Genomic DNA, 12,475 nt, shown 5'->3' with positions numbered 1-12,475 from the left:
AGTGAGATTTAGGAAATCAAATAAAATTTACCCAAAGTTTGATCTAATTCCGGTTTGTTGTTCAGGGGAAAGAATTAAAATAAATTACTTTTAATGACGAAAGTTTGAACATTTACTTGTAACAGATAATTAAGTTATCTTGCAATACTCATTTTCACCATTAATTAGTCAGTAAAATTTGCTTTTTTTAAAGGTCGTCAAAGATATTTTTAATTGAAAATAATATAAATAGAAGTCAGATTGAGATTGTAAATAAAAAATGAATGAGAAGACATGATTTAAGTTGAAAATGCATAAGATGAAAATTAAGACTAGAACATTATGAACATTATTAAAAGAAAAAGAGTATTAGCATGAAACATGGAGTTAATTGAGATGAGTAATTGAAGAATTGAGATTAATTTTGAAGCACAAAGGGTGGTTTCAATTTGGCAATCTTAGATTGGCAAACTAAAGTCAGAATAAATAAGATAGCAGGAAAGGCTTGGTAAGAGGAACATAGAAAAAGAGAGAATTGTGTTGAATAAACATGATCGAAAAACAAACACAAATATCTATGACGAGGACTTTCGAATCGTTCATCGTTCAAAGTTTCAATACTGGCAGTCGAAAAGGAAGTTTAGTACGAGATGAAATAATTTAGTCAATGCCACTTGATCCACGAATAGCACAAGACAGACAGTAAGCGATTGAAATGGATATTAGTTCAATGAGCGCAAGTAAAAGAGCTGTTCCACCAACAATGAACACATTATCTTTGAGTGTGGTTACCGCTTGATTCATACAGCCTACAGCAGAAACATATTTTCCTCCTTTGCATAAATCACTAACTCTCAATCCATCTTGTATTTCTTCTTGACAGCAAGATTCGGGTAAAAATTTGGTTCCATTTTTTTCCCAGTCATCTGGACCATAAACACCACAGCATTTCAAGTATTTTTGAATTTCATCCATGGGTACATTGAGCGGGTCTTTTGGGTCTTCATTATTATATTCTTTAACAAATTTTTCCATTTGTATTCGAATAGCATCATTAACATGAGTTTCATAATGTCCATATGTAACAAACAATGCAGCAATAACAAATTCAATGATCAAGAATAGGAAGATAATCACTGCAAATGTCAGTAACATACACTGATTTTCAGCAAAAGCTCCATAAGATCCAAGAAAAGAGACGACAAATAAGATACAGCCAATAATAATTAATGCAGTTGCCGCTCTTTCAGTGATACCCAGACTTTCAAAATGGTTTATAGGAATGAATTCAGCTCTCCAATTGGCTGCCAGTCCAATTAAACCGATGGCAAAACACACAAGAACTAGATTAACAAATCCAAATAGGAATTTGATCACCTTCATTACACCGTGAACCATGATTAAATTGAAGTTAGAAACAGCTATATTAAACTAAAATAACACAAATTAAAGTGAAGCAATAGCTATTTATTAAAAAGGGCAGAATAGATTGAGCATCAATATTTTTGTGGAGGATGCAAAAGGGACCATTTACAGTCAATATTCCCAAAATAAGACTATCTCGAAATGAGACGTTGTCAAGGTTACTAATTAAATAAAGTTGATTTTTTCAAAAAATTTACAAAATTTAACCGAATTATAATCAAAATTCAGTGTTAATCGGACTCAATGACGATAAATTAACAAAAATTATAAAATTTGTAGCAATTTGATCATTAATTACTTAAAATCATTCAGTGATATAGGACAAAGTGCTAAGCCAATTTAGTCTCATTTTGGGAATATTGACTGTATACAGTAAAGTACCAGATAATGTCACTAAATTAATCAATGGCCCCTCAATCCCTTTGTTTACATTTCTTATCAAGAAAGTTTTTGTTGAAATGATTAAGATTTTATCAAGAAAATTGAATATCTTTGCGAATTTCAACTTAATTAATGCTTTGGAGCTTGGTGATGTTAATTTCAAGCTTTTCTGACAATTAATTTAAATCCTGTAGTTGTTTTGATTAATTTAACATGATTTGCTCATTGAATAGCCCTTGCTGTGTAAATAAGCTATTTCACAGGAGTGACACTATCTGGTACTTTACTGTATTATGGTATTATAGATGAGCATTTTTTCCTAAAATTTTAAAATTTGTTAGATTTTAAGGGTGAATTTAAGTGCAATCATAATTTGTTCAATTAAGTTAAAGATTTTGAAAATACCTCGGGTTAATAAATTTGGGTTGATGCTCGAAAAGACAAAATGAATGTTTCTTGTTACTGATGAATTGCTTTTTAAATTGAAGACTTTATTATCAGTTGGCTGATGGAATTAATACCAGGTCTATTCTATACAAGATATTTATTAATTGAGACCTTATGAGTCTCTTTAACCAAAGCGTCAAACAATTGTTTGCCGCTGATTAACATCAAATAAAAGCACCCTCTCTAAGATTTGAAAGTCGCCATCCTTAAGAAGCTTGGTTAATTATTTGTCTCCTTACTGAATCAACACAATTAATAAACTCTTTAGCTACTTTGGAACATTTTAAAGACATGCCTTGATTTTCATTATAACAAAATTCTACATTTCTTTGGGCTTCAACACAAACAGGCTCATGTTTATGAGATGAAATGTATTTCTCATCAACTTGATTCAATTTATTCTCAAGCTTTGATCTAGATGCATCGAACAATTGACGATTTTGTCTTTCCAAATATTCGGTCTTGTTTCGGTAATGTTTTTGAATCAAATCAAGTTCTTGTTGATGTTGTTGTCTAAGTCTTAATGTATCCATTGTTACAAATTTACCACCCTGTTGAGGAGCCTAAATTGAATTTGAGATATAAGAACAAAATTAGAATCAATTTATAATTGACTGCATGTCACTTTAATAAGCAGTTATCAGAAAATAGACAAACCTGGGGCATTAACTGTGGTTCCTCTTCGACCGAAGCACTCCAATTTTGTTGTTTATTTTCTTGTGGGGATGCAGGACGTTCCTTTTCGACGTTATCCTTCAATCTTTCAACCACCGATTCGGAAAGCTAAATAATAAAACAAAAAGATTAAGATGAATATTATGACAAACAGTTGTTGTGTACCCAGTTAGTTTGTATTTTTACCGGACTGACATCTTTGGGACCTTAGAATATGATTAAAAGCACAGATTTACATCTTAAATCTACTTGCCTAATGGACAGGCACAACCAAAAATTTTACAAAACAACTGGGTACAGTATCGTATATGAAATAAGAATTTTTCATACAAAATTGTATTGAAAAATAAATAATCAAAAATATTTTGATAGAGGAAAACCGGTTCAAGGATAAAAGGCTTAAAATACAAACCTTAAGAACGTTATCACTTTCATTGGTAATAGTGATCCTTCGTGTACTATTTCCAGATCCCATAATAATAAATAGAGATTAATTGAAATTAAATTAGTTTAACCAAATTAACTAATGAAGAAACAGACAAAAATCGAGAAGGGCATTTGATTGTAACCAATGGTGAAAGCCACAAACAGTCTTTTAATTCAGGGATCGTTTATTCATTACTGAGCAAAAAACAGATGACTCTTAATAATTTTGTTTTGAATTAAACTCGTGGTGAAGTTGCCAAGAAATTTACAAATTAGTGAATTAATCAATTTGATCAAAGACAATGGAAGATTGACTTAATGGTGCTTGCCAAATTTATGGTCATCTGCATGTGGAGAGCCCTTTACTCTGCCTTTTCTAACTAAATTTACCTGCAGTTGTTTTTGTTTAATTGTTTGATCAATCATCATGAACAACATTAATGGAAGACAGGATGATCTTGCTTCGGATATGGTTGTGCCTGAAAGGATAATTGTTATTGGAGGAGATAAAATGGCCTCAACTCGTGAGCTTTTACCTGAAGCTGGATTTGAAAATCATCTTTTAGGTGATAACAGAAATAATCCAATTGACTTACCTTCACCCCCTTCTGTATTAACCTATGAGGCCTATTCACAGCCAAATGATGATTTTAGATGGAGAAATGAAGTTACTCCGAGACCAAATCGAGTGAAAATTGCTCCTATGGCAATGAATGGTGATGATTATACTCCTGTCAAAGATGATTACACTCCTGCAAGAGACTCCAGAATGATGAGGTTTGATTCTTATTTTGTTTTTAAACTATTTTGTTATTTTGCAAATCTACTTTTTCAACTAATTTAATGTCTAATCTCGATTTCTTTACATGTAGCAGTTTTGAGAGCAATTCAACTCCAGCTGATGCAGTTTCAGCATTGAGACAACAAATAAGATCACTTAATCGACGTATATCTGCCATAGAAAGAGAGAATCGCCAAAAAGACCAAAGAGATATGATAATCTATTCCGTTGGCCTGGTATACATTGCAATCAAGACATTGATGTACATTAAGAGAAATATACTTTAGATAATGATATCGATTTTATTTCATTTACATAAATCATGTTTCAATGTTAAAAGATTACCTGTTTGTTGTTTATATATTCTCAACTTTTAAACCCTCAATCTTCAATTTTGGCTTTCCGGCGCTGTTTCACCTTTAAACAGTAGGTGTTATTGTTTAGTACTTGTCATATTTACCAAATATATAATAATAGCGATTGATAAACGTCTAACTAGTCTAATAACTCATGTTATCGTTAACATGTAAGAAATTTGCAAATACGTAAGTAAATCAATCCATTTAGTTGAAGACAATGAAGATTGACTGAATGATCATTGTCAAAGTTATGGACCATAGCTTATGGTCATCTGCATGTGAATCATCAATAGTTGAATTTAGATTTTCAAACTAGATTAATAATGGACTACAATAACTGATTAATGTTAGACATTCGTAACAAGTAGCTGATAGTTCATCAAACTAACTTGCGAGTTTTATTTGATACAATAGTTATTGAATATGACCATTGCAGTTTGGTTCTGACAAGCACATGTGATAAAAAAAGTTTTACAAATTGATAATCTCTTAAACAGTAGCTGTTATTGTTAGTACCTGTGCTATGAACCAATATTTAATAATAACCATTGATAAAAGTCTATTAGGCTCGAATGTTGAGCCAGCAGTCTATTCAGCCGAGAAAAAATGTTCAATTAAGTTAATTTCATAGAGATTTAACATTACATTTAAATTTGATGGGTATTTTAAAACCCATGCTATTAGTCGTTCACCGTCGATGTGTCGTTTGCACATCTTTTTGCTCGATTATTGGTGCATCCTATTGAATCAGATGAACTCCATGCTAAAATGACCGATTGTTTATTTGGCATTATACAACTGGTTGAATCAAGTAACATTGGGCGAGGGGCTGAAACATCGGTAAAAATCCAACAAAATTGATCACAATTTAAGGCGTTATCTAATGAATGATTACAAAAAGACATTTCATTAGTGAGAGTACAAATTTTACTATTTATGAAATGTTTTGCTGTATTTACATTTTACATTGTGTTTACACATTGAATTAATTTGATACAATACTCTAAGTTTCCAATTGAATTACTGAGATTCAATAGATTAGCTTGAAAATAAATTTTTGTATCGATACATATATGTAAATATGTTCAGAAATCCAGAATCATATCAATTGCACAGATGAATAATATGATGAGATAAAAATTGATCTATCGATTGCTATTTATCCCTTTTGGTGCAATAATTTTAGTTAAACTTTTTTCTCTACTCCACAATTTGAAGAGCTTGTAAAATATTATAAGATTTGAACTTATCTCAAATCGACTCTCACTTCACCATCTAATTATGGAATAATTATCTGATCATTTGTCTTGAATGGAAAATTAAAGTCAGAAGCAATAAGATACAAAAAATACAATGTAAAATGTAACCAAGGAAGAAACAGAAATAAGCCAAATGATTACATACCTTCTAGATCAATCATTGACAATGAAAGCATGGGATTGAAAAAGTTTGTTGGAAGAACCAACAGTTGATTGTTGCGTAAATTTAATTCTTTTAATGATGGTAAATTGTGAGTAAAGTAATCGGCCAGGCTTTCCAATTTATTGTTGCTCAGATCGATGGACCAAAGGTTTGGCGCTTCTGAGGGTAATGCAAGTCGAGAGAAGGTTGTTAAATGGTTGTGAGTAATGGTCAGTGTTTGAATTGAATTAAGGAAACCAAGAGCGCCTTGTCCTATACTAAAGATGCGACAGTTGATCATTGATAGAGATTTTAAAGTGTTGGGTAAAAATTGGTTTGTAACCACTTTGAATGAGCTTTTATCATCAATCGAGTTCAACAGGCAATCCTCAAAATAAATGTGTTTAAAATTGAACTCTGCCCAGGACCAAAGAGCAATGCTTGAAGATCGAACGATAGTCAACGATTCATGGCCAATTACTGTTTCAGGGGTTGACAACTTTTCTGTTGGGCCAATAAAATTGGCATTTTGTATAATAAGATGGTTAAAATTGACGTCTGCCAAGGTTTGTTGATGGTCAGAAGGTGTTCCATTGATGGCTAAAGCATGTATTTTCAGATCCTTGTACGGTTGAAGGAGAGAACCACTGTTACAATTTAAACTTATTTTATCTAGACAAGGTGGTAAATAAAGAGAAGAAAAGGTAAATTGAAGGTAACGAGGAGATTAAATAGATGAGTTTTAATAAAATCTTACCACCAAGATAAGTATACTCTTCACATTGAGTGGCGTTAGTTGGCTTGATCCGCTGTTTACCAAAACAAAGAAGGGAGAATAGGCATAAGGTTGATATTTCACTGATCATTGTGGTTGTCAGTATTGCTCGGTAAATAGAGCCAATTGTTGATCAATTATTAAGACATTTTACACATTGAAAGGCTGTTAATGAGATCTTGTTAGGTGACAAATTTATTTAAGGATTAAGACTGTTTACCAGATTCGGATTTATGGTGTTGATTAAAAGACTGATCAAAAATCATCACAACTAAATGATCAACGCTATTTCATACACACATTTGATGAGAGTTGTAAAAATGATCTCTATCAATTAACACTTTTTTTTATCTGGGTGTAACTATAATTGATAAATATTCACATGAGAACTTTATTCAAATTAATTTCCGTACAACATTTTCAGGTAAATCAAACGAAAAGCTGTTTGTTGTTTTTATTTACTTGTGTGAAAGGTTTTCAATTTTATGCTTCTATTGATTAGTATTTTCCTGATTTCCCATATAATCTACTTTTTTTGCTCAACTACAGCTCAATAATATTTCTGATAAACTGACAATGAATAACTTAATAGTCACAATAAAATAATACAACTCTTTCCTTGACTTTATATCACTAACTGCAGGCAAAAGTTGGTTGAGATTAGCTTTTTTAGGATATAATATCCTAATTAGGTATAAGATATGATTTGGTGAAGCAACTGAATAAAATTGAAATTTATCTCTTCTCTGTAACTGATGAAATTTCTGGTTGTGGTTACAATGGCATTTAAAGAGTCTAAACTTTGTCACCTTTCAATTGATCAAATGTAAAATACAAATGAATTCAAATATTTAATTGTGATTTAGTCTTTTTATGGACTTATCCGTTTGTTGACTTTCAATTCTTTGGATTTTTTTGTACATTACAGTCCATTTAAAAAGATTGGTTAATTCATTACCGTACTAATTATAGTTAATTGTAGTTTCACACAATGAATTGATGTGACTATGCGGTTATTTATTTTGTAATTAACAGAATCTGATTCTAGCTGGAATTTTGACTGATTGGTTGCTAAGTTGGTGATTAATCAGCTAATGATAATCATCTGTTGATTAACATATTATCGTTCTGGTTGTTTATAAATCTGTCACTCATTTTGAGGATTTGTTGAAATGAAAATATTTAAAAACTGGTTACCCAAAGAAGCTTTTCTGGTAAAAGAAATTTGTAATTGGCGCTTGTTTTTATGGGAGGGATTTCAGGATAAGTCGGTTGAATATTATTTAAAACAATTTGTTTTAACTTGACTTTTGGAGGCAAAGCTGACTTTATGCTGGACGTTTAATTGTTTGTATTGGTTTTGACAATTTAGTCAATTGGTCACTTAAGTAGATAATGCACGATTTCTTGGTGATCCAGAAATCATTGTTATTACAAATAATATTTGCAACTAATATTTATGTTCAAATGATTTGTCTTTGGTTATTATTCGAGATACTTTACAGTATTATTTGCTCAAAGCATTCTGAACTTGATATCTTTTACAGGATAATTAAATGCCAATTATTTTTTTAAAATCACTAAATTGATTGAAAGTAAAGTTTCAATCGTTTCAAAGAATCATAAACAAAATTTTAATCGATCCAACAAACAATGACCGATGTTCGATATATCGGTCATCGTTTGTTTTTATAAACCTTTCTCTGTCCTTTCTCATTAAGTTTACCTGCAGTTGTTTTTGTTTAATTGTTTAATCAATCATCATGAACAACATTAATGGAAGACAGGATGATCTTGCTTCGGATATGGTTGTGCCTGAAAGGATAATTGTTATTGGAGGAGATAAAATGGCTTCAACCCGAGAGATTTTACCTGAAGCTGGATTTGAAAATCATCTTTTAGGTGATAACAGAAACAATCCTATTGACTTACCTTCGCCCCCTTCTGTATTAACCTATGAGGCCTATTCACAGCCAAATGATGATTTTAGATGGAGAAATGAAGTTACTCCGAGACCAAATCGAGTGAAAATTGCTCCTATGGCAATGAATGGTGATGATTATACTCCTGTCAAAGATGATTACACTCCTGCAAGAGACTCCAGAATGATGAGGTTTGATTCTTATTTTGTTTTTAAACTATTTTGTTATTTTTCAACTAATTTAATGTCTAATTTCGTTTTCTTTACATGTAGCAGTTTTGAAAGTAATTCAACTCCAGCTGATGCAGTTTCAGCATTGAGACAACAAATAAGATCACTTAATCGACGTATATCTGCCATAGAAAGAGAGAATCGCCAAAAAGACCAAAGAGATATGATAATCTATTCCGTTGGCCTGGTATACATTGCAATCAAAACATTGATGTACATTAAGAGAAATATACTTTAGATAATGATAACAATTTTATTTCATTTACATAAATCATGTTCCAATGTTAAAAGATTACTTGTTTGTTGTTTATCTATTATCAACTTTTAAACCCTCAATCTTCAATCCATTAGTCTCTTCAATTTTGGTTATACATCCCTGTTTCACCCTTTTGCCTTGTAATCTCATTCTTGATACTAGCATTGGTTATGTTTCTATCAACAAAGTTCCATTAATAATGGCTTAATATTAATATGATCGAGTATCAAATTAATTTGATCTTCTCAACAACTTTTACTCTGATCTTTTCTGATAATTCAAGAGTATTTACATGTAAGATGGATTTATTCTTAAACAGTATCTTTTATTGTTTAGTGCCTATGCCATTCACCAAATATTTGATAATAATCATTGATAAATGTCTATGCTAAATGTAAATGCTCGAATGTTGAGTCAGCAGTCTATTTAGTTGAGATAAAATGTCCAATGAAGTTAATTTCATAGATATTTAACCCTCTCATATTGTCACGTCGTGGGATTAGCATTTTGGCAAGATGTATACAAGATGCATTAAATTAGTACATGGCTTTGGATTTTGATGGGCAGGAATATTTTGGTTTTAATAGCGATTATGTGATCGTTTTGACCGTCCTTTAACTTTCAAATGATCAGCAAGTTGAAAACTCTAAACATTAAAAAAGAGCTTTCCTGACTCACCAGCTCTCAAGTCAAATTGAACCTCATGTAGAGTCTGTGGAAGAATCTGAAAGCAGATTAGGTCTTCAAGTTCCAATAAAAGTGTTAAGATGCCTTAAATTTGTCTTAATTGTCCTCCCTAGCATCATCATCATCTCTTTTTAAAAGACTTGTTAGACTATCCTGAAAAATTGATAAGAAAATGTTGATGATAATGAAAAAAACAAAAAATATTAAGCCTTTGAGCGTTTTGTAATTCATTTTTAAGATTTAAAGTACACTTGATTGTTTTAGTGATTATAAAGACTAAATAATTTATTTACAATTTGAGTGAACAACTATTAAAATAGTATTAGGTATTAATAGTGTTTATTAAAGCTTAATTCTTAATCCATATCCCAATCTTATTATTCATTTAAGCATATAATTGATGTTTACATCCTTACACCAATCCTTACAACACTATTTGCATTGAAATACAGGGTCAATGAATTGTTACAAGAAACTGGTTTGCTCGTAATTTTCAAATCTTTTTTTGACTAATATCTGTCAAACAACTTTACTAGCAAACAATAACATCGGAAGGTGATTTTTTAATTAAGACCTCACTCAAAGCACATTTTTCTCACCAATCATCTACTGATAATTAACTTTCGGGACAAAGTCTACAGTCAAAAATCACTGACTGGTTTAAAATAAAACTCAATAGATACAGACTACTAACTGAGAACATGAAAAAATGGCTTCAACTGAACCCTTTAGTGAATTTCAATCCATCTATTTACCTATTCAGTGTTACCTAAAATTTGCATGCAGAGCAATCATCATCGTTTTCTTCACCTTCATATCCATATTCATTAAGAGTCAACGCTCGATAGTCGAAACCCAGCTCACTATAAAAGACGAATCAGAGTATTCGAAAGTTCATGTTATCTGATTTGATTGAAGGAATCGAGATTTTGACGAATACTTCTAGTCGTATCAATTGATGAACTTGAAGAAGCACATCGAGATGACTGTGACATTGAGCGAAGTATTGGATTTGAGAAGTGATGTGAATTGCGAATTGTAAATATCTTGATTGGCCTTTTACTTTCTTGACTTTTTTTATCTTTCCAGTAACCTTGCTTCCTAAACATTATTTCTAATTCAATCAATTTACATTATTAATATCTTGTTTCGATAATGATAGAAATCGTAAAATTAACCAACAAATCAATAAATTATCACTACGAATAATTAATTGAAATGAAGTTTTCTCAGCATGTTGAGTGTAAAGTTTTATTGATACATTGATACTTTGTTTTATTGATTTTCAGTGCAAAAGATTTGTATTTGATTAAAACATTCGAGATTCTTGTCAACAAGTGAAATAAGTACAGCAAAATGCGAGTCGAAATTTCTACAATAATTGGCCTTTTTAGTCTAATAGGATGCGTCTATCAAAATGGTATAACAAAGTCTTATTTTCAGTTCAAATACTTTTTTCCCGTGGAATTTAAAAAACTCAAAAACAGTTCAATAGAAAACTGAACACGTTACATTTGATATGTTTATCGATAAAAATAATATAAAACAATGTACTGGAAATTTATTATTAATAATTCATTTATTTTTACTTTTATGTTCGTCATAGAGGTGGGTTTGACTAGTTATAAACTTTCGTCGAATCGATAATTATTCTACTTGACTCAATCGGTTACAATCGATGAAATCGATGTCAACTGTCCACCTCTAGTTTGTTATATTATAATTTAATCAAGAAGAGACAACAACTGTAACTCAATAATTATCTAACTTATTTATTCTTTTATAAACATGAAGGGGCGGACTGTACCGTATTGGTGTGCTTTTTTTGTAAACACCAGATGCAATTGTGAGTAATTGCTTATTATGTTTTTGACCCTTTCCCAAACTGACTAAATGTCGAACAAAACTGTACTAAATGCATACATACTGTGTGTTTGCCTTTCTTTGGTAAACAGTCTCAGTTCTACTCTACAGCCTTAAATTATTCGCTTTGAAAATTGGTCAGTTTTCAATGAAAATGTTCAGATAACTGATAATGGACCGAATTAAGTACATTTTCTGATGTTAAGATGATTATTTCGAATAATCTTGCATAATAATCTGAATCAAATTCCTTCAACTTACATCTTATTCTTCGGATTAATTGAGCTTGAAAACCATTCTGATAAACTTAAGCTTTCAGATGTACCCAAAATCTTTCAATGGGGCGTAGCTGCGAACCGTTCGGTGTGTTCGATTCTTTATCGACGAAATCAATCTTTCCTTCTGAAAGGAAGGGAAAAGTTTTCTTTGCATAATGCGAAGGTGAGAGATCAGGCTAGAATAAAAAATCGCTAGTTGGGTGTTTTTTCATGAATGGAATGAGTTTTTTCACGCATTTCTTGATATAAAGTTCTGAAACCATTGCGCCTCGAGATTTCGTTTACATTTAAAAATTAAATAATCATTATGAAAATGTTATCAAAGTCGACTACACCAGCATTATCACGTTTGTCGTATTTCAGTTTCTTCAACGATTGTTTTGGGCATTAAAGATGGAGATCACTGAAGTAAAACTATCATCGATGGTTCATCTTTTTTATTTCATTGGCTGTTATATTCAAATCTATCATATAACTTTGTAAGAGATAACAGTCGTACGACTGTTTGCTTCCCCCATTTAGCTTCCAATTAAGCTTATTTTCTACTTTTGTAATATCTCTTATCTTACTTCTCATTCATTTGTCAATTT

At 31.2% G+C, this 12,475-nt stretch overlaps 5 protein-coding genes across 7 annotated transcripts; 2 read left to right on the top strand and 3 right to left on the bottom strand.

Annotated features, from left to right (window-relative positions):
- Nucleotides 1-182: 182 nt before the first annotated feature.
- LOC107360730 (23 kDa integral membrane protein) lies at nt 183-1,506 on the bottom strand. The gene has a single exon (XM_015927448.3). The coding sequence runs from the start codon at nt 1,375-1,377 to the stop codon at nt 640-642; it is 738 nt and encodes a 245-aa protein (XP_015782934.2). The 5' UTR covers nt 1,378-1,506; the 3' UTR covers nt 183-639.
- A 749-nt stretch (nt 1,507-2,255) lies between these two features.
- Nucleotides 2,256-3,458, bottom strand: Chchd3 (Coiled-coil-helix-coiled-coil-helix domain containing 3). The gene is made up of 3 exons (XM_015927449.3): nt 3,320-3,458; nt 2,890-3,015; nt 2,256-2,795 (listed from the first exon to the last, which is right to left on the bottom strand). Exons 1-3 carry the CDS (start codon nt 3,380-3,382, stop codon nt 2,439-2,441), a joined length of 546 nt encoding a protein of 181 aa, XP_015782935.2. The 5' UTR covers nt 3,383-3,458; the 3' UTR covers nt 2,256-2,438.
- An 85-nt stretch (nt 3,459-3,543) lies between these two features.
- LOC107360732 (transport and Golgi organization protein 11) lies at nt 3,544-4,458 on the top strand. 2 transcript variants are annotated; one of them, XM_015927451.3, is made up of 2 exons: nt 3,544-4,110; nt 4,209-4,458. In XM_015927451.3, exons 1-2 carry the CDS (start codon nt 3,761-3,763, stop codon nt 4,399-4,401), a joined length of 543 nt encoding a protein of 180 aa, XP_015782937.2. In that variant the 5' UTR covers nt 3,544-3,760; the 3' UTR covers nt 4,402-4,458. The 2 variants fall into 2 exon arrangements, with proteins under 2 accessions (XP_015782937.2, XP_015782936.2); XM_015927450.3 differs by having other exon boundaries at nt 4,206-4,458.
- Nucleotides 4,459-4,814: 356 nt separating this feature from the next.
- Nucleotides 4,815-6,919, bottom strand: LOC107360860 (uncharacterized). Its single transcript, XM_015927584.3, has 3 exons — nt 6,632-6,919; nt 5,878-6,546; nt 4,815-5,353 (listed from the first exon to the last, which is right to left on the bottom strand). The coding sequence occupies exons 1-3, from the start codon at nt 6,738-6,740 to the stop codon at nt 5,154-5,156; spliced, it is 978 nt and encodes a 325-aa protein (XP_015783070.1). The 5' UTR covers nt 6,741-6,919; the 3' UTR covers nt 4,815-5,153.
- Nucleotides 6,920-8,351: 1,432 nt separating this feature from the next.
- On the top strand, nt 8,352-9,271 carry LOC107360891 (transport and Golgi organization protein 11-like). 2 transcript variants are annotated; one of them, XM_015927614.3, is made up of 2 exons: nt 8,352-8,762; nt 8,847-9,271. In XM_015927614.3, the coding sequence occupies exons 1-2, from the start codon at nt 8,413-8,415 to the stop codon at nt 9,037-9,039; spliced, it is 543 nt and encodes a 180-aa protein (XP_015783100.2). In that variant the 5' UTR covers nt 8,352-8,412; the 3' UTR covers nt 9,040-9,271. The 2 variants fall into 2 exon arrangements, with proteins under 2 accessions (XP_015783100.2, XP_015783098.2); XM_015927612.3 differs by having other exon boundaries at nt 8,844-9,271.
- Nucleotides 9,272-12,475: the final 3,204 nt, after the last annotated feature.

This window comes from Tetranychus urticae, chromosome 2 (assembly GCF_039701765.1).
Source record: "Tetranychus urticae isolate SD_2017Ah chromosome 2, NJAU_TeUrti_SD_1.0, whole genome shotgun sequence".
NCBI lineage: Eukaryota > Metazoa > Arthropoda > Arachnida > Trombidiformes > Tetranychidae > Tetranychus > Tetranychus urticae.
The sequence above is the reverse complement of the archived record's forward strand: the minus strand, read 5'-3'. Positions and strand labels throughout refer to the sequence as shown.